This window comes from Mustela erminea, chromosome 7 (assembly GCF_009829155.1).
Source record: "Mustela erminea isolate mMusErm1 chromosome 7, mMusErm1.Pri, whole genome shotgun sequence".
Taxonomy (NCBI): Eukaryota; Metazoa; Chordata; class Mammalia; order Carnivora; family Mustelidae; genus Mustela; species Mustela erminea.
In genome coordinates this window covers 90,917,958-90,944,237 of record NC_045620.1, presented here as the reverse complement: position 1 = coordinate 90,944,237, position 26,280 = coordinate 90,917,958, and the positions used below count along the sequence as shown (strand labels likewise).

The window sequence follows — 26,280 nt, the reverse complement described above, 5'->3', positions numbered from 1 at the left end:
CGGCTCGCTGCGGTTGCTTATGGCCAATCGGGAGGAGCAGCTGTGGCGGGGGCCGAGGAGGGACATTTTAAAAGGGCCGGAGATTGCAGGCGTCAGTGGCCATGGCGGATACAGCGACCACAGCATCGGCGGCGGCGGCTAGTGCCGCTAACACCTCGACCGATGCACCTCCTTTCCAACTGGGCAAACCCCGCTTTCAGCAGGTGAGGACCGGGCTATGGTCTGAGGGTCGGCGGGTGGCCCAGGGAGGGCGAGCCAACTCCTCTCCCCAATTCCCTTTAGTCCTAGGGTCTCGGACCCGCGGCCACCGGGGAGCCTGCAGCTATTGCCTCGGGGACCTCGGCCCCAGCCATCCCTTTCCCATTGGTGAGCAGGATGGGCGAGGACTCCCACCTTAGCTCCCTATTGGCCGCTGGTGCCGTCACTCCTCAGATGCCCGCGCCCTCCAGCCTTTCCCGCCCGAGGCGCACTGTGATTGGTCGCGGCCGGTCGCGGCCCGGGATCTAGGGCGTCCGGGTCCGAGCGGCTGCTGCAGGGTCGCTTTGGGCTGTGCAGCCAGCCACTCCCGGCGGAAAGTTCGACTCCGGCTCTGGATGATAAGTTGGCGTGGCGGAGATGCCTTCTAACTTTCCGTGGGTGGGGACTGACATTCTTTGCGAGCTGCTGGCGGAGCTCCCGGGCAGCGTCCGCACTCCGCGGTCATGCTCCCAGCCCTCGACCCCCAAGCCAGGTCCGCAGGGCGCGAAGGTTTAGAGCCACGAGCCGAGCCGTCCCCTCGGCCCCGGCCACCCCGGTCCTTTCCAGCGGGGGATCCGCTGACGCAGCGAGTCGGCCGGCTGGTGCCCTGCCGGGGATGGAACGAGGACATGCGGGGAGAGCCGGGGTGCGGCGGAAACGCTGTGTCATCCCCTGGGGCCGCGGGCTGTTAGCGAGAGTCCCCGTCCCTGGCAGCCGCCTCAGCCCCCTCCTCCCGTGCGACCTCCGAGGCGGGTCTCTGGCGCCCCGGCCCTGGCGCGGCCGAGAGCTTGCCTCTGTCCGACCCTGTCGGTCTCTTCGGAGCACGGTGACAGTGGCCCTTTTACTCGGGGACCCCCGACACGGCCACGTAGGCGGGGATCGAACCCACAGCCCGGACGTGCGGCCGGGGCTGAAGGCTTGGAGGGGCCATTCCCACGTCTCGGGTCGCCTCGTACCCTCGGTCCTCCACTGCCTCAAACGCCGAGGAAGTGGACTTTATTAGGAAAAGGGCAAAGAGGCTCGGCTGAAGCGAACCGGCCCTGCCTTGGGTGGGGGGCAGCGGAGGCAGACAGAAGTTTGCAGGAAGAAAGGAAATTGTGCAAAGGTCGGTGCGGTGGTGCTTTGTGTTTTGTGTTTTTGTTTTCTTGGTGGTGGTGCTTGTGTGGGAGAGGGACTGGGGCCAGGAAAGTGGTGCACCGAGCTTTGCTGGTAATGAAGGAACTGTCCTCTGAGCCTTCAGAGTGAGAAAATGTCCCCACTTTTAAGACAGGACTTTAAATTCCTTTAAAGAAATAAACCATCTCAGCATGTAGTTGTCCGAGGCAAGACTGGCATCCTCCTGCCCATGTAGGATGCCCCCCTACTGCGAGTCGGTTAGGGGCGCCTCTCCCAGGACTCTGGTGACCCTTCATTGGCTGTCCCCCTTTCTTAGCCCGCCCTCCACTTTCTACTCATGCCTCCAGGATCAGGCAGGCCCCCCCCTTCTCTGGAAGCACTTTACTGCCTTCTTCCTGTGTGATATTCCCCCTGGTGGGACCAGGTCACCGACTCACTCAATCCTGCCCCCGCCTTGGCCACCCCAAGTGGGATCCTTTTAGGTCAGCCTTTAGTGACGGTCTGTCCTGTGTTCCTCTAACACTCATGTGTGGTTACTTGTTCGCAACCCTTGTGTGCATCTTTTGAGGGAGGGGGCTAATCCTGCCCTTCCTTGTCTCCGTCTTATGCCAAGGTGGGGCTAGACACATAATAATGGCTGAATAAAGGTTTGTGGGTTGTCTTTTTTCTGATACCTGTTTTGGGACATTCAGTCACACAACGCACAGTTATTGAAGACTTCCCAGTGGCTTTAATGACTGAGGCCTTTGCTGTGATCACTGCCGGAGCTATAAACGCACATTTGAGATTCCTCCACTCAGCCATTGCTGGTGGATCTTTTTTTGGCACCGATCTTGAGGGCACTGAAAGCGTTTGCGGTATTTGCTTTGGAAGCTCCCCTCCTCCAGCATAGTGACTTGCATAAAGCACAGTGGAGGTGATTGTCCCTGTTAAGGAACTTCTCTCTGCACCCTGCCCCGCCCCCCCCACACCTCCTGCTCCTCCCACACCGTTCCCCACTCTGCAGGCAGCCCAACTGCCACCCAGTTGACTCCCAAGAAACCTGCAAATCCCCTGCGTACTTCCCTTTCTCGCCCTCACCCTCCAAACACAGCCAGAGGCCCAGTGTTCTCTAAAACAGCTCTCAAATCCACTGCCCTCCCCTGCTGGAATCCTAGATCAAGCTCCCATTATCTACATCCTGAGCCACTGTGGAAGCCTAACAGCTCTCCCTGCTTCCCTCTGGCCCCCTTCCAATGCTTCCTTTTTCCCCTTGGCAGTCTCAACAATGCAGGTCTGATCGGGTGACTCCCTCCCCTCCCTACCCCCACCCCCACCGCACACTTGAACATTCTCCAGTGGCTTCCCCTTCTTCTGAGATAAGGAGCTCACTTTTGGAAGGGCCCCAAAGGCTGGCGTGGCCTGCCCCTGCTGACCTCTACTTTCTGAAATCAGAACCCCTCCCCTGCTAGCCCTCCTTTCCACCACAGTAGCTGCTTTCAGCCACTTGAACCCTGAGTGGCTCATAATCCAGGGTCTAACTCCCAGAGCCCACACCAGGGACGCCACCCTCTGTCCCCAGCTAGTCTCATCACTTGTTGCAAGACTGGGTGCAGAGGTCTTTCCTTACTCGCTAGTGTTGCCCTAGAGCCCATCTTCCTTCCATCCTTCAACGATCTGTGTGCAGGAGGACCAGGGGAGACAGGACGTTGAGCAGTGTCAGAGGGTGGAGAAAGATGACTTGCCTTGCTGGGCTTTGGTCTGTGACCACCTTTCCTCCCATAAGATGATGAGAATAGCTAAGCATTTCTCCAGCCCTTTGGCATGTCGACTCAGTGAATTTTCACAACTCTGTGAGGCAGGTACAATCATCCCATATATGATAGATAACGAACCTGCAGCACACGGACAGATTAACACTTCTGAGGCAGTCTCTCTCCAGGATCCTTGCTTGTTTGTTTTATTAAGGTTTACAGACATGCAGAAGTGGAGACAGCTGTCAAAGAAAGATCCAGCCGTCACTGAGCATCAACAATGGCCACTGTGAGACTAGCCTCATTTCATATATATGCCCCCAATCCCAACCAATGAATTCTTTTATTTTTTTTCTAAGAGTTTATTTATTTATTTATTTGAGAGAGCACAGGCAGGGGGGAGGGGCTGAGGGAGAGGAAGAAGCAGATTCCTCACTGAGCAGGGAGCCCTGAGTAGGTTGCCTGATGTGGGGCTCCGTCCCAGGGACCTGAGATCATGACCTGAGCCTAAAGCAGATGCCCAACTGACTGAGCCACCCAGGTGCACTCCAACCAAAGAACTATTTTTTTTTTTTTAAGATTTTATTTATTTATTTGACAGAGATCACAAGCAGGCAGAGAGAGAGGAAGGGAAGCAGGCTCCCTGCTGAGCAGAGAGCCTGATGGAGGGCTCGATCCCAGGACCCCAAGATCATGACCTGAGCCGAAGGCAGAGGCTTAACCCTCTGAGCCACCCAGGCACCCCAACCAAAGAACTATTTTAAAGCAAGGCCTAGACCGCCCATCATTTCATTTTAACTGCTAGTAGATATCTCTAGAAAATAAAGACTTTTTTAAAATAAATTTTTTAACTTCTGAATAATTTTAGACTTACAGAAGACAAAAAGAGAACAGAATTCCTGTATAACCCTCACCCTATTGCCCCTAATAGTATCATTTCATATGACCCTGATACAGTTGTCAAAACTAAGAAACTGGTGTTGGAACATTACTATTAACTATACTTCCAGACTTTACTGGATTTCCTGATTTTTTATACTAATGTTCTTTTTCTGTTTCAGGATCCCATCTGTGATCCCACATTACATTTAGTTGTCATGTCTCCTTAGCCTCTTCTGGTCTGTGACAGCTTCTCAGACTTTCCTTGTTCTTGATGACCTTGATGGTTTTGAGGAGTACTGGTCAGGTATTTCATAGAGTATCTCCCAGTTTGGGTTGGTCCAGTTATGGTTAGACTGGGTTAGACTGGGTTAGACTGGGGTTATGCATTTTGGGGGAAGAATATCACAGAGGTGATGTACCTTCTTTCTCACATGGTATCAGAGGGTTTTTAAAATTTGTTTTAATAAACACAATACCATTAATACACCTAAAATAATTATTCCTTAATATCATTAAATCAGTCACAGTTTGTCTTAGTCTGTTTGGGCTGCTCTAACAAACTCCACAGATGGGATAGCATACAAACAGTAGAAATTTACTTTTCACAGTTCTGGAAACTGGAAGTTCAAGATCAAGGTGCTGGCAACTGATGAAAGCCAGCTTTCTGGTTCATAGACTATTCTAGGTATAGCCTCACATGGCAGAAGAGTAGAAGGATCCTTCTGGAGTCTCTTTTATAAAAGGGCACTCATCCCATTCATGAAGGCACCTACCAAAGGCCCCACGACCTAATTCCATCACTTCACCTCACACTGGGGAGGTTAAGAGTCAACGTGTGACTTTAGGGGGAGTACCAACATCCAGCCCATCGAGCTATTCACATTTCCATGCTTGTCACATCATTTTTTAAAAAAAGATTTTATTTATTCAGTTGAGAGAGAGACGGAGACAGAGAAAGCACAAGCAGGGGGAGAGGCAGAGGGAGAAGGAGAAGCAGACTCCCTGCTGAGCCAGGAGCCTGACATGGGGTTCAATCCCAGGACCTGGAAATCATGATCTGACCGAAGGCAGACACTTAACCATCTGAGATACCCAGGCACGCCTGTCTCATCATTTTTTAAATAATTGGTTTGTTCGAATCAGGAAACCGGAAGCCCCACACATTATATTTGACTGATAAGTCTCTTCTCATCTATTGGTCCTCCTTCTCCCTTTTCTTCCTTTATTTGTTGGAGAAGCTGTCTTGTCTTGTTTGTCTTGTAGGGTTTCCCTCATTCTGAATGTGACTGATGGCAGTTCTGTGGTATTATTTAACATGTTCTTTTGCCCCCTGTGCTTCCTATAAACTTTAAGTCTATACTTTGTTTTGTTTTTTAAATTGTATTTATTTATTTGAGAGAGAGAGAGAGAGGAGGGAGGAATGGGGAAGGGTAGAAGGAAAGAGAGAATCTTAATCAGGCTCTGTGCTCACAGCCCTGAGATCACAACCTGAGCTGAAACCAAGCGTCCAGTGATTAACCAACTGCACCAGCCAAGTGCCCCCAAGTCCATGCTTTTAACCACTACCCCATATTGTCTAGCAAAGGGGTGGAAGACAATAAGACAGCTCCCGGGGAAGCTCTGTGACCTGACTGTGCTCCCTTTCCTACTTGTCTGCTCATTTGCTCCCCTGAACTTGCTTTGGGCCCAGACACCATTTTTGGCAAGTCGGGTCTGAGGACCGGGAGCAAACACATGTGCTTCTTCCCATCTGTGTTTCAGTCTACCCAGAAATGAGTTGTTTTTCATTTTGTTTTGTTTTTAAACTTCCTGGCTTCTTTGGGAGAGTCACTTAGCTGCGAAGCTAACTGGGGCCGTGAGCGTGCTTCATGTGTGCATGGGAAGTTTGGAAATGAACCGAGGCAGCAGAGCAGGTGGGGGCATGGGGCTCCTGGCTGGAGCAGGAAAGTACACTCTTCACTGCCAGGGTGAGAGCTGTGTGTGGGCTGAAAGTTGGGAGATGGTAGGGAGGTTTCTTCAATAGTTTGCCTGAACTCCAGTTCCAGAATGAACCCAGCAGGAAGTTATGTGTTTTAATCATTTGCATCCTATAGGCTGGACAGTGACTGATTCCGGGGCTGGTCCTGGAGCTAGTTTGTGCCGTGGACAAGGTCAACACCTTCTAGTTCAGTGGCTCTCAGTCCCTGCTGCATGTTAGAAGCACTGGGGCAGGGTTTTCCATGGACACTGATGCCTGGAGCCCACCCCAGCCAATAGAATTTGAGTCCCTGGGTAGAAGACCTCATCTGGGGATGCCCGGGTGTCTCCTCCTGCAGCCTGGCTAAGGGGTATTGAGCCCGCCCAGCCTTTCTGCCTTTGGGCTATAGGTTCAGTGCCTATTTTATTCTTCATCCGGAAGAGTCATGACTTAGAGATCTGGTTAGGTGTATATTTATTGGAGGGCTGCCAGTTTCTTATAGGCCTTGGCCCTTGGCTGCTGCTCCCAAGGCCAGCTCTCCCCAGCGGCTACGGAGGTGGGAATGTCTGTGCTGCAGGTCCTGCTGAGAATAAGCTGACTCACCTTTCTTGTGAAGGGGAGGAGAAGGAATCACTTGGCTGACTCATTCTTCCGGTGATGTAAAAGGGAAGGAAAAACCTCCACTGGCTGATTGGGTAGAGATGGGGGCTGAATTTTGGAGGGGAAAAAAAAAAGGCCATACACTTTAAACTTTTGAGAAAATAAAAATAACCCAGACCGAGAAAGTGAAAGGCTTCTTTGCCATTTTTCAGTCTGGAATGACAGACAGAGAAACCCCCTCCCTACAAAGAATTAGTGGTTCTCCCCAGGACCCCTGCAACTGTAAATTGTCCCAGTGACTCACTTCTTTGAGTGACCTCTCCTCCATACTCACTGAGAAGTAGCATTCTCTGAGACCATAAGCTGCCAGAAACTTTGCTTTTTAAAATAATACTAGTGGCGGGGGGTGGGGGGTGGGGCGGGGGGTGGGGGACGCCTGGGTGGCTCAGTCATTAAGTGTCTGCCTTCAGCTCAGGTCATGATCCCAGGGTCTTGGGATTGAGCCCTGCATTGGGCACCCTGCTCAGTGGGGAGCCTGCTTCTCCCTCTCCCATACCCAATGCTTGTGTTCCCTTTCTCGCTGTTTCTCTGTCAAATAAATAAGTAAAATCTTTAAAAAATAATAATATATCTGTAGGAATGAAACATTCCCCTCTTGAGAGGTGGGGCTAAGGCACTTTGACTCAGATTAACCCAAGTGCAGTGCTTTAAATAAGCCATTTCTGGACATAACCTTCCACATTTATCTTAATTTTATAGTTTCTAAGGAAACAAGATCTGTGGCCATTTCTCAGTCTAGACCTAGATGGACCCCTTTCCTCATCTCTTTGCTTTGCTTTGCTTTGCTTTGAGCCTATTAAAGCACCATGTCGGGCGCCTGGGTGGCTCAGTGGGTTAAGCCGCTGCCTTCGGCTCAGGTCATGATCTCAGGGTCCTGGGATTGAGTCCCGCATCGGGCTCTCTGCTCAGCAGGGAGCCTGCTTGCCTCTCTCTCTCTCTCTCTCTGCCTACTTGTGATATCTGTCTGTCAAATAAATAAATAAAATCTTAAAAAAAAAAAAAAAAGCACCATGTCATTTAAATTTTCCTCCATCTTTGCCCAGAAAATCCCAACTCAGTTTCCCCCGTTTGGTGATGCACCGCAAGCTTCCTCTGCTATATGGCCTCCCTCACTGCAGTGAGTCAATAGATGTAACTTTGTCCCTGGGCGGAGGGTGTCTGAGGCTGACTGGATAAGTACACTATCATCTGTGCTTAACACTTACGACTCAGAACCCCTTTCTTGAATCTCAGGTCTCTGCTTCCAGTATTTACTGCAATGTTAAATCCAGAAGGTCCTTTAAGTATTTCAAACTCACATGACCAGCAAAGAACCTTGGTCTTCCCTCCACTAAGTCATATGCTTCTTGTTTTCCCTGTCCTAATTAATAGGCCTTAGTATTTAACTAGAAATCAAGGCATTATCCACATTCGTTCTTCCTCCTTCTCCCGGTCAGGCAGCCCCTTGCTATACCCCAGGACTCAGCGCAGTGCTAAGCACACAGTAGGTCCTCAGGAGCTCATTGGTGGATGAATGAATAAAACCACAGAAGTCTGGTGAAGTTGCTTTTCTTTTAATTTTTTGAAAATTTCCTTGTTTTAAAAAAAAGATTTTATTTATTCATTTGACAGGGAGAGATCACAAGTAGGCAGAGAGGCAGGCAGAGAGAGGGGGGAAGCAGGCTCCCTGCTGAGCAGAGAGCCTGATGTGGGGCCTGATCCCAGGACCCTGGGATCATGACCTGAGCCAAAGACAGAGGCTTAACCCAGTGAGCCATCCAGGCACCCCAATTTTTTGAAATTTTCTTCCAGGTGGTAAGATTGTTTTGGGCTCGGGGTGGATCTTTACCTTGTTCGCCTTACACTTCTCAGCTCAGCTGCTGGCACACCGTAGGTATTTAATGCGTATAGACTGAATGAATACAGTAATACAGCTTGTTCCCTAGGCACTATAGGAATTATAATTTTTTTTAAAAACATCAGAGCATTCCAGGCAGACCCTATCTGTTCTTGGCCTTGCCCTCTTTTTCTAAAATGTCATCTATCATACTTCAGTCCCTCCTCTTGGCTGACATCGATGCAGTTTCCAAGTCCAGCCTTCACGCATGAGCACCCTTGTGGCCACCCCTCTCTGCTTGGTAAACTCGTCCATCCACCCATGCCAGCACCTCCGGGAAGCCTCCTTGACTCACCAGGAAGAAGTCATCTGTGTCCTCACTGTGCTTTATGATGCTTCATTTAAGGTCTGGCCACAGCATTTTGTAGAGACTTGCTTACTTGTCTTGCTTGATGCACTCAGCTTCTCGAATGCTTGTTCACTGTGGTGTTCCCTGAGCCCAGCTCAGAAGGCAGTGAGGGTATCTATGGAGCAAAGTGTTTTACCTAGAACACTCTCTCAGTGGCCACGGTGGAGAGTGACACAGGGGGCCAGCAGGGCTCGGATAGGATGAGGACAGCGCCAGACCACAGGGCAGTCAGAGACTAGAAGTCTCCACTGGACCATCTTTAGGAGGTTGCTTCACTTTGGCTGTTCTCCTTCCAGGCCCTCCCCTCTGCCCCTGCTGCTTCTCTTCCCTACTTGGGCCACTAACTGACACCCTGTTGACCCTTTCAAGTCCTAGGCTCCCTTGGAAGTCTCCCTTGGAAGCCTGGCCTGGGCTACATCCCCTCCAGGCAGCCTCTGGGCCATAGGTGTCTTACCTGCCCACTCATTCATTCTCGTGGCAGGGATGTGGCCAGAGCCCCTTCTAGGTGTGAGACAGGAGACTAGGATCCAGGCAGGATGAGACTACGGAAGGAACACCCAACAGCCTACCTCCTTCAGGAGAGAGTAATCAAATAATAGAGTAGATAGTATTTTAAATTAAGTACGTATTTTTAAAATAGACTATTACTTCTATATATTATACAGAATGCTGGTTCTTTTTTTCTTTTTAAGGTTTATTTGTCAGAGAGAGCGCGCACAAGCAGACAGAGCGGCAGGCAGAGGCAGAGAGAGGAGCAGGCCCCTGCCAAGCAAAGAACCTTATGCAGGACTTGATCCCAGGACCCTGGGATCATGACCCGAGCTGGAGGCAGCGGCTTAACCGACTGAGCCACCCAGGCGTCCCTCTTTATTTCATTTTAAAAAGAAGGAATCATCTATATTCCTGTTACCCAGAGTCAATCCCTGTTAACGTTTTAATATATTTTCATCTAACTTAAAAAAAAATTTGTACTTTCTATTTTTTTTTTTTTAAAGATTTTATTTATTTACTTGAGAAGAGGAGAGAAAGAGTACAAGGTGGGGAGGAGGCAGAGGGAGAGGCAGGCTTCCCAATGAGCAGGGAACACTATGCGGGCTCTATCCTAGGACCCTGAAACCATGATCCAAGCCAAAGGCAGAGACCCAACTGCCTGAACCACCCAGGTGCCCCTGGACTTTCTATTTTGAAACAGTTTTGATCTTACAGAAAAGTGGCAGTAAGAATAAAGAGAACTTTCATATACCCTTGGCCTAGGTCCACCAGTTTTTTAACATTCTTGTTGCACTTCCTTTATTATCCTTTTTGTCTACAGGTGATCAGAAAGTCTAGAAACAGAGCGAATATCCATGGTATCATCAAGGACATCTTCAGTCTGTAAAGAAAAGAACTCACATGAAAGTATTCACTTTCCAGATTGCACTGTTGCCCGCTGTGTTGATACATGTAATTTTTCTCAGCCCTTTGAGAGTGGGTTCTATCCATTGATCCCTGACTTCTTTCATGTATCTTAAGAACCAGGCATTCTGAGATGGCTGTCTTCATCCCCTCGAGCGGGTATAACAAAAATACCATAGACTAGGCGGCTTATAAACAACAGAAATGAACTTCTCCCAGTTCAGGAGGCTAGGCTGTCTAAGCTCAAGGGCCTGGCAGATTCACTGTTCATAGACAGCCGTCTTCTGAGATCTCACATGGTAGAAGGGCCAAGGGGCCCTCCGGGGGCTCTCACAATGGCACCAATGTCATTCATAAGGGCTCTGCCCTCATCTAACTGCTTCCAAAGGGCCCCACCTTGAAATACCAACACTTTGGGTGTTAGGTTAACATGTGAATTGGTGGAGAGGCACAAACATTCAATGTCTAGGAAGTAGAGTTACGACATTCAGGAATCTCACATGGTTCGACTACTTTTTTTTTTTTTAAGATTTTATTTATTTATTTGACACACACAGAGAGAGAAATCATAAGTAGGCAGAGAGGCAGGCAGAGAGAGAGGGGGAAGCAGGCTCTCTGCTCAGCAGAGATGCAGGACTCAATCCCAGGACCCTGAGACCATGACCTGAGCTGAAGGCAGAGGCTTAACCCACTGAGGCACCCAGGCGCCCTCGACTACTTTTATTAATCTGTGATCCCTATTCCAAGTTTGTCAGTTGTCTCAGTAATGTCCTTGAGAGCATCTTTCTTTGACACAGTCCAGAATTGCAGATTACTTGTAGTTGTCTTGTTTCGTTGGCTTCCGTTCATGCGGACCCATTCCCGTTTTTGTCTTGATGACAGTGACATACTCGATGAACAGGCTGGTCATTTTATGGAATGCTCCTCAACTTGGGTTTGCCCCATGTCTACTCCTGATTAGCTTCAGTCCCTCCAGAATACCCTGTGAGCGACACTGTGAATTTCTCAGTGTGTCATATCCAGAGGCACATGATGTCCATCTGCCCCCCGTTTGGTCCTTTGAGCATGTCCCCACCATTTTGTGGGCTGGCAGCTTCATCACATTCTGGCCCAACAGGATGAGCCGGTTCCAGCTTGTCGCTTCCCTTCCCCAGCCCTGGAATCAGCCACTTCTGTAAGGCCCCCCGGCTGGATCTGGTAGACCAGAGCCTGGATGTCATTGTGTGTCTTTGCTATCCACTCACTGTCCATCTAGCTCTATTTATCTCCTTGTTTTTTTGAAAGTTGGAATTATCCTGTTTGTATGCATTTCATGAAATCATGAGTATTTTTTTCCTATCATAAATGTCTGAAAATATAATTTAGATAGCTACATGGTGTTGAGTCATATGAGCGGACCATTGTTTGCGGAGCAATTCACCTTCGCAAACAACGCAGAGGTGAGCATCATCGGCCTGTACTTCTAACCAGACTTCTGAACATCTCTGGTTGTTTCCTTAGGCTAAATACTTAGAGGGGAAATTTTGCCAGGATGTTGGTGTGAGCATTGTGTATAAGTGGGGTAATGGTTTAGGCCCTTTGAATTACGAGAGGTTAGAGAAGCAACTGTTTGAGTTAAGGAATAGTACTGAAGCTTGATCTGGGTTGTGAATGGCAATACCTCAAGAGGGTGGCAGGAGGGGGTGGAGAGGGTGCAGGGGGGTGTCAGAGCGAGCAGAGAGTAGAGGCAGCATGGGGCCTGGTATGTACAGGGGACTTTCAGGGAATGGGTCCTAACTGGGAAGAGAAAGCAGAAGGTGGCTGTAGGGTCTGGTGTCCTAATGAGCAAGGGGAGGGAGGGAGTGTGGAGGCTTCTGCTTCCTTCCCCATACAGAGGAGGGTACTGGGAGAGCTGTGGGGCTCTAGGGAGGATTTGGGGCAGAGCCCGGAGTGAAGTGAGGCATGAACCTCCAGTGTTTGCAGCTTCCCCTTTGTCCTCCAGCTTGGCATCTTCTCACCCCCTTGAGCTCAGCTTTTTCCCTAGGGCAGAGGGCCCAGTAGCAGTGTTTTTCGTTGCTCGGTTTCCTTTCATTGTGGGCTAATGCCCGTGGCCTGCTTTGCACAAAGCCCTCCTTTTCTGGGGCCCTTGCTCTGGGGCGAGGCCAGGGCAAGCAGGCCTCCATCCTGAGCCTCACAGCTGCTCCAGGGCTAGGGGGGAAAGGAGGGCTTGAAGTCTGTGAGCTGGGTCCGGTCATCCTTGAGCTTTGCCTGTGAGGAGCTTTTCTGGGGGCGGAGCCTGAGCTGGACCTTGGGGAGGGGCCCTCCCTCTGCTTGAGAGGTCCAAAGCAAGGCAGGGAGGCCTGTGGTGCACAAGGAAGCGTGGGAGAGGCCTCTCCAGTCTGTGTGCTCACTGGTGCTGGGGAACTGTGGGAGGCTTGGAGAGGATCTCAGGGAACTGGGGGAAGAGGGAGGAAAACAGGAGTTACTCTGGAAAGGCCCCAGGACAGTCACCGAGTACCTTAATGGTCTTTATGAGTTGACTTTAAAAAGACATCAGACCTTGGAAAACTGGTGTCGGGTGACCGAGAAATGAGTCCTCATTGGCATTTATCACATGGGGAGTCCTGGAGGCAGTGGGATCCCATGGGTGAGGGTACGCTGTGGGGTGTGGTCCATGGGGGCTGGAGGATGGTCTACAGCAGCTGATTTCCTCTCCTCTCCCCCCACCCCCTTCTCCAGACGTCCTTCTACGGTCGCTTCAGGCACTTCTTGGACATCATCGATCCTCGAACACTCTTTGTCACTGAGGTAAGTCAGGGGCATCACTCTCCACAGAGGCCCCCATCCCTTTCGAAGATGTGTGGGTCACCTCTGTGTGGGCCTTATACACACGATCTAATCCCATTTGCACCTCACAGCAAAGTGGATATATAGCACCATTCCGACCTCAAACTCTAGTGAAGTTATTACCCAGGACCTGAAGGACACACTCACGACCAAAGTTTGAATGGTACGGGTGTGTTTAAGTGGAACGAGAAAGTATCCTCTCCCTGCCCAATCCCCTCCTCTCGTAGGTAAGGTTGGATTTCCTGAGGTGGAGTTTACTTTCGGTACATGTGCCGTTCGGCCTTCTGACAAACATATGCAGTCATGTCCCCCTCCCACCCCACCACAAACCCCTAGAATGCTTCCATCCGTCACCCTATAGTGTTTGCTCAGACACTTGCTCCCCTGCTGCTGCCAGCCTCTGGCTACCACTCACCTCTTCTCTGCCCCTGCTGTTGTCCTGGTTTAAATGTCCTAGAGTTGTCGTCCTATGGTACGTGGCCTTGAGCGTCTGGCTTTTTTCCTTGGCATAATCATTTCAAGATTCATCCACGTTGTGGCGTGTGTCGGGGCTTGGTAACTTCTTACTGCTGGGTCATAGTCCATTTAAAGGATGTTCTAGAATTTGTTTTTTTGTCCACTTGCCAATGGACAGCTGGGCTGCTTCTGGTCTGAGGCTATGAGAAATAAAGCACCGTGAACATTCTTCATGCGGACGTAGGTTTTCATTTCTCATGAGGAAATAATGAGGAAGGGCTCATTAGCTCATGTGGTAACTGTGGCGAACGTATGTTTAACTTCATAGGAAGTTGTCAGACCGTTGTTCTGAGTGGCTCTCCATTTAACATTCCCATCCGCAGTGTTCCAGGTCTCCACATCCTCACCAACGTGTGGTATCGTCCAATTTAAATTTAGTGCCAAATTTATCTTGGCCATTGTAAGAAGTATGTCTTGATACCCTTCAAGAGTGCGGGGCAATGCACATGCATATGAAGCCTCAGGTTGTTACGAGTGCCCTTCTGTGAGCAGGGCCGTGTTGCAAGCATCTTACATGCTTCGGCTCATCAGCTTGACACAAAGCAACTCTACAAGGTAGAATGGTTCTAAGTTCTGTTTTACAGATGTGCAAACAGACAGAAGTTAGGTCTCAGGCCCATGGTGCTGGCCGGTGGTGGAGCCAGGGTTTGACACAGGTAATCTTGTCTCCAGACCCCTTATTCTTAGCCAGTTTGCATCCCGTTTGGGTAACACTCCCAAGATTACCCAGTGAGCAGAGGGCCTGAGCTCCCGTGCTGGGTCCCCTCCACCCCCATCCTGAGCCTTTGAGTTGGCTTGCCAGGTGTGAGAAGGGGGTCGGGGGAGGGGTGCTTCTCTGCACATCTCTGTGGTTGGCTTGCCCCAGTCCCAGACTGGATCTGTCTTCAAGGTCAAAGCCATGACGGAAAGAAGCACAAGGCCTTCTGGGCACCTGGGCCTAGAATAATCCCCAGGGGCCCTGGGAGAGTCTCCCAGTAATGCGAAATGTGGGAATTACCCTGGTGTGTGGTTTCCTACACACCTTTCCTTCCTCAGGGAGGACAATGGGCTCAGGTGTTTCACTGGCTAACTTTACCTGCCCCACTGGGCCTACCAGCTCTGAAGGGCAAGGCCGCTGTACCCTGGGCTCTGTCGGGTTTCTTCTCAGGAGTAATCAATGTGACTGTATGAGAATTTGGAAAAGTAGCACACTAGAGAAACTACTTCCCTAGCCTAGGTTATGTGTCTTTTTTAGAAAGTTCCAGAATGGTGCAAAACTATATACAATTGTAACATCTGTCCTAACAAAAATGCCACCTGCTTGTTAAAGAAGACGACAGGGGCTAGTGCTTAACTCCAAGGATAGGTGCAGAGGGTGGTTTTGAGGCATGTTGAGAAATGGTGGAGGGAGACAGAAGGTCAGGAGGCCCTTCAGGGCTCCCCAGATTACCACAAGCAGGCAGCGGCTTTGAGGATGGATGGGTAGCTACAAGGGGGCGACCTAGCGGTCCCGGTGGGCCTCCATCCCCCACTCCCCTGTCCACCCTCTTCTCACTCCCAGACCATTTCATTTCCTATTCTTCTTGTACCACGTCTTTCTTGCATTTTGAGTGGCCCCAATATTCTTATACATCTCTAAACCACTTTTGGCCTGCATCCCCTATCAGCAATTGACATGGCAAAACAACTTAACGATTTACTGCCTAGAAAATCACCGATACAACAGAAACTTTGGAATATTTTTCACATTTCACCTGTGCCCTCCCCTGGTTGGGGACTGTTTCCAGCACCACATGCCTGCCTTTTGGAAAGATTTTGCCCATAGAAGATCGTCATCTAAGCCCTGAAATCTCTGGAAGGGCCACGACTCAGTGGTCTAGTCCAGGCAGGTTACTTAGCAAGGCCACCGGCAGGGAAGGGTTGAGAAATTGGAAGCAGAGTGGAGAGCCCATTACCCCAGGCTCTCCCCCACGAACTGGGACGCTGCCAGGAGGGCCAGGCTCCCCTTCTTCCCGGCTCCATCCACAGGACATGATTCATATCTACAGAGAACTGTTTCTCTCAGGGTCCTTGGCTGGGTTTCTGGGAGGGAGAGTGAGGTGGTGGGCACCCCACTGAAAGAGATCTGGACAGGCCTGTCTGCCTGTGACGGGGATAGGTTTATGGGGACATGAGGAGGTGGTTCTGGAAGCTGGTAGCTCTTGAGGTAGAAAGATTCTGGGCAGCTTGAGCCATCTGGTGACCTGGTTCTGAGAGGCATTCGCTGAGTCGATGGATAGGCTCATCTTGAGAGAATTTTGCAGCAATTTGTTTGTCATTTATAACTGACCAAGCTTTAAAAAGATTCCAACCCTCATGTGTAATGAGGCAGAGGCAATTTCATTCACTGTAATTTCTCTCAGGAAGAAGGCTGTCTTTGTCATAAGGACGTCTTGAGCAAGGCTTCAGGGGAGAAAGTTGGTCTGCTTGACAGAGAGAAGAATGGTGCTTTTCTGATCCTGCCAAGAGGAGAGAGAAGGAAGAGGGAGAAATAGTGGGAAGGAGAGCGAGCATCTGGGATGAGCTGAGAGGCCAGTGGCTGAGGCTGTCTTGAGACTGGTCATGCCTACTGAGTTGTGAAAGTTGACATGTTGTACTGTTGCTCCCTCCGCCATCATTCCTGGGAAGTTGCCAGTAAAGTCTGCCTGGTTCTTGAAATCTCTGCAAAAGTAGACTATTTGAGGGGCGGATCTTGAGGGGCTGTGAGTCTCCTGTCAGGGTGCGGTGTGTGCAGGCTCAGACCAGAGGAAGCAAACAACCAGGAGTTGGCAGAAGCCCAGCGTTGGCTTTGTACCCACGTCATGGAATTCGATCTAGCTCTCTGAGGGCAAAGGTGTACCAGCTGACATTGAAGTTACTTTTAATTATCGACTGAAGATGAAAGGAATTTGCTATTCTGAATTCAATAATTATTTAAGGGAATGAATGGTTGACAGATTATATTATCCTGAAGGGCAGAGAAAACTGACTGAAATATTGGTGTTAATAATATAGATTCCGTAGGACTGTTGGTGTTATAATCGGAAACTATCTGGGTTATATTACAGGATAGAATAGATAAGTAATTATATTGACGTTGGGAACCAGGTTTCTCACCGTGGAGGTAGGGGGCTACAGATCTGGAGTAGGGGAAAGGACAAAGAACTATGTGATGTTTTATTGAATCAGAGGTATGGATATGAACTCATGACTCTCTCTCTCTCTCTCTCTCTCTCTCTCTCTCTCACACACACACACACACACACACACACACACGTACACACTGGTATTTATATTTCCTGGTTTCCTTACTCTCTTCATTGAAAGGGCCAGGAAGCAATGACCTCTGGTGACAGTGAACACACTTAGCTCTCAGATCTTGGTCTCTAAATGCCACAACCTACTAAAAGAAACTGGAACTTCTTGGAGAGGTAGCCAGATCCACATCTGGGACAAGGAGAGCAGCTACAGCAAGTAGGAGGGAGCTCAAAGAATGATGGAGACACAGCAGCTGGCTTGAAGGGAAACCCAACAGTCATATTTGGGAGAGTCTGAACATTAAGAAGAATACAAGCAATGGTGTAACACACTAAATAATCACAAGAGTAATACTAACACATCTGCGACTCAATAGTAAGAGTAACAGGAAGGAGGAGGAGAAATCCGTGAATCCATAGTAATACTAGCACTGGTATGGGAGAGGGAAGCTCACCTTCACTGAAGAATGTCAGCTGATAAATGTAGAAGAAAATAGCCTTGGATAACCCTCAGTGAACTAACTGCCCCTGACCAGGACCGTTAGGGATGCCTGCACAGAGTAAGGAGTTGTAGGGCAATGGGATAGGGATATGCGTATGCTCTCAAATAAGTTTCACCCTGAAGATTAGTTAGCAAAGGGGAAAATTTACCTTTATAGTGAAGAGCTTGCAGGACCCCACCTTAACCAGGTGGCCAAACTTAGCATCAATAGCCATGAAAAAACTGACATTGGGTACCTTCTGATGTGATATGATTCTGGTAGTAATCCCTAAATACTGGAATAAATGAAAGTCTGAAGAAGGAAATAAAAATAACCCATAATCCCACCTGCCAGAAATAGTCGCCATTGATCATTTGATGTATGCATATGTACAAAATTAGAATGATTTATATAATATGTGTGTGTGTATGTATGTATATATCTATATATAGATATATCTATATATATCTGTATCTCCTTATGTAGGATATATACAGAGAGAATCATGATATATATGTTTACGTTTACATAACATATATGTATACATCATATATATGCTTTTTTCCATGTAGCATATCATGAGCATTTTTTGTTGTTATTAAATGTTATTTCAAAATATATTTAATAACTACATAGTAATCCATCATATGATTATTCTATAATGTACTTAATAATTTTCTCTATTGTGACCCACTTGGGTGGTTTATATCTTTTGCCATTATAAATAGTACTGCAGTAAATATCCATGGACATAAATCTCCCCTTATTTCTCTTTATTTTCTTTGGATAAATTCCTAGAAGTGGAATTTCTGAATGAAAGGCTTTTAAGACATTTGATATGTAATGCCAAATTGCCCTATAGATTATACCCACCTGTATCAAGATTATATCAGTGTATAGTCTCAGTAGTAATGAGTGATGATGTTGTATTTATTTTTGTCTTTTAATTTTTCATTGTAATTTTTTTTAAGTAGACTCCATGTTGGGCATGGAGCTCAACATGGGGCTTGAACTCACGACCCTGAGATCAAGACCTGAGCTGAGATCAAGAGTCAGATGCTTAAGCACCTAGACATCCAGGTGCCACTCAACCAAATATTTTTTTAATTACAATGTTTCTCTACACTTTCAAAAAATTTCAATATAGTCAGTATACAATATAGTGATTCAACAATGCTATACATTATTCAGCGCTCATCATGATAAGTGTACTCAATCCCTTTGAGGAGGTCCATTTGAATACCTTCTAGATGGCACCTGATATTCTAATTTTAAAATCGTTCATGGAATTTTTAATAAAAAATACTCAAATGTCAATACCTTTATACACTTCAAGTTCTAGCCTATCTGCATGCATTTTTGGCATACTATTACACTGAACACTTTTTATTTGCTTTTTTCGATCATTTCTAAGTCTTTATAGTTTTTAATTTACTTTAATGTATTCTTTTTTGTTTTTTAAAAAAGATTTATTTATTTATTTTACAGAGAGAGAGCATGAGTGGGAGGGACAGAGGGAGAGGGAGAGAGAGTCTCCAAGCAGACTCCCTGTGAGCGAGGAGCCCGGTGTGGAGCTCTATGCTAGGACCTTGAGATCATGACCTGAGCCGAAACCAAGAGTTGGATGCTTACCTGACTGTGCCATCCATGGGTCCCCTTTATACTTTCTAAAAATCAAGTTTTAAAGTCTAAAAAACCATCCCTGTTCAATGCTTAGATCTAACCCATGCGTGGTTCCCTAGCTTTGGCTTTTCCAAGAAACAGCATTGGACCTATCATTTTTCACTTCTGCTACATTTATTTTCTAGAATAAATTCTCAAGAGTAGGCTATCCAGGCTGGAAGGCTGAATGTTTCTAAAGTTCTTGGGCTAGCTGGACAGAATTCTATCTGCCACGCATGGGCCCCCTGAAGGTGACCAGAAGTTTCATAGGGAAGACAGAGCCTCTCCCCATGTATCCCTGGTTCCCTCTTCCCTTGGGACCTCCAGTGGCCTGGGGCTTCAGGGAGCCAAGAACCAATCTCAGCATAGACATTAATCCTGCAGTCCCAGGACTGTAAAGAGGGAACAAGAAGGGGGCTTAAGAAGGCCGAGAGAAGACAAGAGAAGGGCCTGGGACTCTGTCTGCATTTAAATCATTATCTTCTAGCCCCAGTTCCCAGGACTTGGGGCCACAATAAAAATAGCTCAAGCAGTCATTGCAGGCAAGGTGAGAGGGTGAGAGTGAATGGCCCTGCCTTGGGCAGGTGCAAGACTGACCCAGGTGAGAACCATCAGATACTGATCAATCAAGGCCTGAAGTGACCAAAGCTGCTGCCCTCCCCTCCCCCTGCCTCCCATCAGCCATCCCTGCTTTGTTCTCTCACTCACACTCCATTGCCAATTCATTCTCCTCACCCCTGATGCTGCTTTTCCTTCTCTCTCTCTCTCTTTTTTTAAGTTCTGCAAGCTCTGGGGACTCCCAAATTCCCCACTTTGCCTAAAGTTTGAATGCTCCAGTTTCTGTGTCAGATCAGGCCTGACTTTGAGTAAGAGTAAAGAAGACCCTTCCTTTTCTTACCTGAGGTGCCCTGCCCCCATAGGCCTCAGCTTTGGAGGATGTAGGCATTGCTTTGAAATCATTGGGAGACAACCCTTTCAGTTACTCTTATGAGGACTGGATGCTCTTCCATGCTGATGTTTTGTGGAAATGGCCCAGAACTGGGATGGAGGCTATTTCTAAGTTGCCTCCCACCTACTCTGTGACCCTGGGCGTGAAAATGCCCTTCCTTTTCTGGCCCCAGTTATTTCAGTGAGGGGGTAGCCTAGATGGTTCTATGATAGATACATGCAAAGGGGTATTCTTATCCACATCCTTTGTGAATACGGAATGGTCTCTTGTAATTCTGGGATGGTCAAATGAGCATCACCATTGAGGGACTTTTTGCTGACTTTCTTCCCAGCTTTCCTTTTTGTGTCCTTTCCTTCCTGGGTCCCACTGTCCCAAGCACAATCTCTTGCCCTCTCTGGCCACCACTCTAACACTCCATGCCTGCCCCTTTACTTCCTTCTTCTGCCCCTCAAGACTTAGGGCAGGACCCTCAAGGCCAGGTTCCTCCTCTCTTTGAATTCTCTGCCTTGGAGCAGACCTCCCAGGTGCCAGCGTTTCCAGAAGGACCTTCTGGAAACCATGCCCCGATAAAATACAGGAGATAACCTCAAGGTGACACTTTTTGGCAGGTGAGCTAGAGGCAGGCAAGCCAATGAGGGAGTCTGGGAAGCAACCAGGGCTGACCCTCCCCCTGGCCCATGGCTCTAGATAAGGGCCTGCAGCCTTTCATCCGCTCCTTGCTGCCTTTGCATCCGGGGCCTGGCTGCCTGTTTGTTTCTGGTTGAAAAGACTTCCTGCAAAGTTCACCTGCCTCCGGGGCCTGGCTGCCTGTTTGTTTCTGGTTGAAAAGACTTCCTGCAAATTTCACCTGCCAGGGACCTCCCGCTCTTCCCACCTCTCAAGTGCCCAGGGCTCCTCCGTCAAGCCTCACAATGCAGGGGGTGGGGGAGGGTTTAAAGCAGGGAGACCCTCCTCCCACCCCTCAGGACTCCCTGGTAATGACCCCGTTCTCTGTAGTGAAGGGCCTAGCCCCCAGAAGAGTTCAGGCCTCAGGGACCTCTTAAAGCAAGTGTCCTGGGGTTTGGCTGTCCCACAGAGTGGCCTGGAGCCCTAGCCCCTCAGCCTCTGACAGAGGGGCTGAGGCTTAGTAAGGCCCAGGCAAGAGAAAAGCATGTTCTAGCTTCCTCCAGTCCTAATTTCCCAGACTTGTTCTTCAGGAACTTTGGATTTAGTTCTCCCTCAACTTGTGCCAAGATCGGGGCTCTCTGGAACTTATTCCTGTGGCAGGAGGCCTCCTTTTGATGACTGTGTCAAATGAAATGGAGCCTGGCCAGGTTGTTATAGGAACTCGGGAGAATCCCTGGAGTGGGAAAATAATGAGAACACGGGGCCATTCACCATTCAGCGCTGGAAAGTAGAGCAGTCATTGTCCCGTGGCAGAGGCCGCAGTGTGGGAGGAAGCAGGCTTGGGGTGGGGAGTTCGCCGCATCACGCTTTCTGGGGGGGCCGGCGGGAGGGCAAGGCACACAGCAAGGGTCTGACTAAACTCTGGGTGGGAAGACTAAACTTCTCATGTTGTAGCCCTGTGACCTGAAGCAAGGTAAAACCATCAACATGATCCCATGTTGTTGAAAAACAAACACATTAAATGCAGAAGAAAAATCCCCTTCACTCTTTTTCAACCCTTCTCATTTCTGCAGTGGTTATCTCAGCGGTGTATTGATGAGGGATTTAAAATGATCTTTTGTGCTTCTCTATTGTTTTCTGACATTCTCTCTAAATAGCATGGGTTAATTGCCCCTCCCCTCCCCACCCCTGCCAAAAAAATCCCACCAAGCTGTCTCCATGTTGGAAATAGATTCTGTGAAGAGACTACGGAATTTTGGAATTGATATGCATACCTTTGAGAGGGAAAGGCAGTACCTCCCCCTACCCCAACCCCACCCAGTCAGGCTGCTCCTAAGCAAGAAGTTTCCCTGATGTCCCGTATTAGACCTATGTCGGCTGCAGATGCTTCTGAGGCAGGCTTGATGGGTCAGGTGGGCCGGCTGGCACGTCTGGGTCGGCAGTCAGTCTGTCTATTCCATTATAGCAGGTGGCTCTTCCTTTCCTGTCCTATGGGACTGCCCTGCCCGATGTCTCAGCAAACACCCTGCCTGCCCCATGGTTGCCCTTCCTGGGGTGGCATCCTGCCTTCAGACCCGGGGGCTTCTGCAGAGGTCTCTTTGCATTTCCATCCTCAGCTAACCTTGCCCTTCTATCCAAAGGGGAACAAAAGAAAAAAAAGGGGGGGGGGAACAAGGCAACTTCACTGGGTTTCTTTGCCCACACTGGGCAACCCTGATGTCTGGATCCCTCAGCCAACCTTGTCATAGGCTGCCTTCTATGGCTGTTGACTGTTTCTTGTTAATTTTTTGAGGTAGAGCATACACATGGTAAAATGCACCAATCCCAAGTTTATGGCTTACTCCATTTCAACTTATGTTTATACCCATGTAACCACCACTCAGATGAAGACATCGAACATTTCCATGACCTCAAAGGGCTCCCTTATGCCCTTTCCAAGTCAGGGCCCTGCCTCCCCCCCCCCCCCCCCAAAAGTAACACTATCATGACCTCCACACAGTTAGTTAGATCAGCTTTGCCTCTTCTTGAACTTTATACATACTCTTTGGCATCTGACTTCGTTGAGTATATCAGCCTTTCATAGCGATATAACAAATCACCTCAAAATGTAGTGGCTTAAAACACGACTCAGTTGTTTTGCTCACAGTCTTCAGTTTGGGCAGGGCTCATAGGGGACAGTTCATCACTGTTCCATGCGGCATCCACCAGGGCGGTTTGATGGGGAGCCAGAAAGTCCATTTCAAGATGGCTCCCTTGCATGGCAGGCGGGTTGGTACGGACTGTCAGCTGATAGCTCGGCTGTAGCAATGGGCAGCGTCTCGGTTCCCATTCAGGTGGGTCTCTCCTGACAGTATGATGGCTGAGTTCCCAAAGAGTGACCATCCCAAGAGAACAAGGTGGAAATGCAAGACATTTTTGTGACATAGCCTAAGAGGTCACATAATCTCACTTCAGCCATACTCTATTTGTTGAGGCAGTCATGAAGTCCTGCCCAGGATCAGCAGGAGGATACATGGACACATGGACTCTACCTCTTGAGGGGGATGTGGGAAGGTGCTAGAAGAGAATGGGGCTTAGCAGATAGTAGAGGGTCCCTTTTTGGAAAATACATTTTGCCACAGTATGTCTGTGAGATTCATCCATGTTATAACATGTGTTTGTAGTTTGCTTTTTAAATTGTTGCATAATATTTCATTGTGTGCATATACTATAATTTACCTGTCTAGTCTAGTACTGACATTTGGATTGTTTGCACTTTGGGACTATTTGAATAGTGCTGCTATGAATATTCTTCTTCTTTTTTTTTTTTTTTTAAGATTTTATTTGTTTGAGACAGAGAGAGAGGGAGCACAAGCAGGGGGAGCAGCAGAGGGAAAGGGAGAGAAGCAGGTTCTCTGCAGAACAGGGAGCCCGATGTGGGACTCGATTCCAGAACCCTGGGATCATGATCTGAGCTGAAGGCAGACGCTTAAGGACTGAGCCACCCAGGTGCCCCTGAATAGTGCTGCTATGAATATTCTTATACAAATATTTTGGTGGACAAAGGCTGCCTTCTATCACTGTTGCTGTCTCTTTAGCTTTTAACATTTTACAGATGATACAATTCTATCTTCTTTTTTTCCCTCTCTCTCTCCATCAGTTACTGTAGCCCATATGCACTTTAGTATATAAATCTCTGCTAGTGTTTTTAAAATGTTGCAAAGAAATTGTATGAGTATTACATAAATATGTTATCTTTATAAAAACTTTCAGTATTATAATTAAGATTAAATTTCCTCCTGATACCCCTTGCCAAATCTGGACCCTTTCCTCCTACCCTAAGGTAACTCCTGTCACTAATTTGGTGGGTCTCCTTCCAGAGCTTTTTTGATGCATTTGCACACATAAATATTCTCATAGAAAATATTGGTTTCTCTGTGTGTGTGGGCTTTGTTTGTTTGGTATAATGAATGGCATCATACGGCTCTGCAATTTACTTTCTTGCTCCAAAAAAAAAAAAAAAATATGTTAGAGATGGAATCACTTACAGATCTTCACTTTTTAAACTGCCCAGTAATGTTCCATAGTATTTTCAGACCACTGTCATTTAGCCATTTTCCTATGGAAGGACACTTAAGTTGTATCCTTCTTTATTGTTTGCATGGGAGCCTTGGATTGCCTTGGATTTGTGCACCTCAGTGTCTTTTTTCTTTCCCCTGCAGAGACGTCTCAGAGAGGCTGTGCAGCTGCTGGAGGACTACAAGCATGGGACCCTGCGCCCAGGCGTCACCAATGAACAGGTGATTCTTCTGGAAGTGGAGAAGGAAGGCCACCAAGTCACATTCCCTTCCCTGCAGCCAGAACCACTCTCTTTCCTTCATTATCCACTTCTACTACTACTACACAGCCATGTAGATTTCTGGCTTTCTGGAGGAGACACTCAGGTCTTTCCCATACTCTGGGTCTCGTGGGAAGCATGGAGGCCGATAAGCAAGACAAGCCCAAAGGCAGTAGTTTCCTGGAGCTGAGTGTATATCTCTTCCCTGTTTCACATTTAGTGATGTCACAGTGGTAGCTTGAAATCAGCCATGTGGGAGTATTTATACTATGGAAATGGGAAAATGCTACAAATCAGGACTTTATTCTCCAAAGAACTGACTTTTAAACAGTTACTAGTATACTACTACTCAAAAGTTGAGGTTGAGAATAGGAGAGACATGGGAGAATAGTGGAGATTAGGCTAGAACAGTAAATTAATCTTTTTAAAATGTATATCAGGTAGGAACCTGAACTAGAGCTAAGTGAACGGTTACAGGTTGTGTTCAGTTTGGAGGAAAGGTAGAGGGATGCATTGTAGGACTTCTTCAATGATTATAGAGACTGATGGTTAATATGCCAAAGTTTTTCTTTCTGTTTGTACACTTTACTTCAAGATCTTTCAAAAAAATTAATTTCAGACATTTTTTCCCCAAAGTAATATGTACACAGGGGTGCCTGGGTGGCCCAGTTGATTAAGCGTCTGCCTTTGGCTCAGATCATGATCCCAGGGACCTAGGATTGAGTACCTAGTTGGCTCCTGCTCAACCGGGAGCCTGCTTCTCCCTCTCCCTCTGATGCTCCCCTTGCTTGTGCTCTCTTGCTTGTTCGCTCTCTGTCTCTCAAATAAATAAACAAAATCTTAAAAAAAAAAAAAAAACACCTCAAAACCAAAATAATATGTATGCATAGTTCAAAAAGTCCAATAGTACTAAAATACCTGAAGGAGAAATAATATGCTGCCCCCATCTTTCCTTAATTCCCATTCCTTTTCTCCAGAGATAAATACTTTTAGTTATTTCTTCAGATAGAAATCTATGTCAAACTAATATGCTTATCCATAGTCCTATTTTTCTCCCCCCACCCATAGTCCTATTTTTCAATTAGTCATTTTGTATTCACCTGATTCAGCTATCTTGTTATTTACGCCCATTAAAAAACACACATCTCGGGGTGCCTGGGTGGCTCAGTCGTTAAGTGTCTGCCTTCGGCTCAGCTCATGATCCCAATGTCCCGGGATTGAGCCCCTCATTGGGCTCCCTGCTTGGCGGGAAGCCTGCTTCTCCCTCTCGCACTCCCCCTGCTTCTCTTCACTTTCTCTCTGTGTTTCTCTCTGTCAAATAAATAAGTAAAATCTAAATGAAACAAAAGAAAACAACAGAAACCACAAAAGCACGTCTCTCCCTCATCCTCATCACTCTCCTAAAATAGTTATTATGGATTTGGGGGGTTTATGGATATTCACTATTCACATTATTACCATGATATAAATAGCATTTACTGGGTTTTGTTTGTTTGTTTTCTCTCTTGTTCAACTTTATGTTTTACCTGGAGGTAATGATTGCCTTAGTTTTTCACATTGGCATGGTTTTCTTTATACTGTCTCTACCTCTTACTACATCATTTAGCAGCCTTTTGATATTTTTACTACCTCCTTTCAATCTGAAGACTCCTGTCCTTCAGTTCTATTCCCCCCCCTGAAATTTTCCTTTCTGGTGTCCATCTCCTCCAGCTCCAGGGCTTTCTGTTGGTGTACACTTTCATATTGGTGGAAAATGGGTGGTGGATAGCTCTTTCAGTGGCTTCCTATAAAAAGAATAAATGGGAAGAAAATTGTGAGCCCTTTTATGTCTGAAAGTTGTATTTCTTTCTTTTTTTTTTTCTTTAAAGATTTTATTTACTTATTTGACAGAGAGAGAAATCACAAGTAGGCAGAGCAGCAGGCAGAGAGAGGGGGAAGCAGGCTCTCCATTGAGCAGAGAGCC

At 47.7% G+C, this 26,280-nt stretch overlaps 1 protein-coding gene across 2 annotated transcripts in view; it reads left to right on the top strand.

Annotated features, from left to right (window-relative positions):
* Positions 1–26,280, top strand: part of SFXN5 (sideroflexin 5) — a 114,232-nt gene continuing 87,952 nt past the window's right edge. Inside the window, exons 1-3 of one of the 2 annotated variants that reach the window (XM_032352455.1) lie at positions 1–203; positions 12,924–12,992; positions 24,202–24,279. In XM_032352455.1, the coding sequence (XP_032208346.1) occupies positions 102–203; positions 12,924–12,992; positions 24,202–24,279 (249 nt within the window). In that variant the 5' untranslated portion in view covers positions 1–101. The remainder of the gene's footprint in view (positions 204–12,923; positions 12,993–24,201; positions 24,280–26,280) is intronic. The other variant, XM_032352453.1, reaches the window with a different exon arrangement.